Raw genomic sequence first — 1254 nt, forward strand, 5'->3', positions numbered from 1 at the left:
TCCTCGGAAGGAAGGTTGGGCAATCCTACTTCCGTAGTGATACTGCCTCGGAAACCCAAGGAGGGGTCGCTATGAGTCGGGGCCGACTCGAAGGCACATAACAACAACAACAATCAGAGAAAGACATTTAAACTAACCATAGGATAATAAAACTACAATAAACTGTAAGACAAGTTTAAAGCAAACACATCTGTATATTTATTATATAAATTTGGCAATCTCAACAGATAACTTCTAATTCTAACATCTAAATAAGGAGAGATTTCAGGCTTACCTAGAATTGCAATTCAAGGATAACTGGTAGGCTCGGCAATTGAGGGAATACTTTTGAATCAAACCGACGTTAGGTAGACTGTATCTCTGAATGGTGCCAGACTCACGACCCTAGGGAAATTACTTTTGATTACTAAAGCAAATTTATTATAATAATAGTAAACTACTACTCTCTTTTTATTATTATTATTATTTTCTGTGTGTGTGTGATTTGGGTGAAAGTTTACAGAGTAAATTCACTTTCCATATACCAGTTCACATACACTTTGTCTCATGACATTGACTAAAATTTACCCCAATGCAACAGCTCCCCCCACTTCCTCCTGATAGTTACGTCTTCCTTGAGTCCATCCCTCCATGCACCCCTGCCCCCAAGCTGTCTCCCTATGCATAAACAGCCCTTCTTTCTCCCATGATTGTTCTCTCCAAGAAATGTGTCTACCTCAGGTAAATGTTCAACTCATATGCCTTCTTTTGTTTGGCTAGAAGCCACAGGTGTGGGTTCAATTTCAGACCTGAAGGGCAGCTAGGGGCCATAGTCTCAGTGGTTCCATTAGGCTCTATCAGACCAGAAAACCTGGTCCCCTTTTTTTTTTCTTTTTCCGCAAATGATTTTGAGTTTTGTTCCACATTGTTCTTCCTCTCTATCCAGGTTCTCCTACATAGATACTCCTCCGAGTGGTTAACAGTGGTCGCCGGGCACCATCTAGTTCTTCTGGTCTCATAGTTGTATAGGCTGCGGATCGCATAGTGTGCCAGTTGCTAGGACTAATTGTTTCCATGAATTTTGGTTTTCTTCATTCTTCTTTACTCTGGATGAGGAGAGACCCATCGTTGCATCTAGATGGCAGCTTGCTAGCTTTTAAGATCCCATCACTACTCGCCTAAATAGGAGGCAGAACAATGTTCTGTGTAGTATGTTATGCCAATTGAGCTTGATATCCCCTGTGACTATGGTCCCAAGCCCACAGGTTCAACTAC

The 1254-nt window shown here is 41.5% G+C and overlaps 1 protein-coding gene across 1 annotated transcript in view; it reads right to left on the reverse strand.

Moving 5' to 3' along the window:
• Positions 1-1254, reverse strand: part of WDR35 (WD repeat domain 35) — a 141970-nt gene that overhangs the window by 62345 nt on the left and 78371 nt on the right. The window contains exon 16 of the mRNA XM_007939250.1: positions 275-384. Coding sequence (XP_007937441.1) covers positions 275-384 — 110 coding nt within the window. The remainder of the gene's footprint in view (positions 1-274; positions 385-1254) is intronic.

Source organism: Orycteropus afer, unplaced genomic scaffold (assembly GCF_000298275.1).
Source record: "Orycteropus afer afer isolate SDZICR_OR568_19922 unplaced genomic scaffold, OryAfe1.0 scaffold00058, whole genome shotgun sequence".
NCBI classification, from domain to species: Eukaryota; Metazoa; Chordata; class Mammalia; order Tubulidentata; family Orycteropodidae; genus Orycteropus; species Orycteropus afer.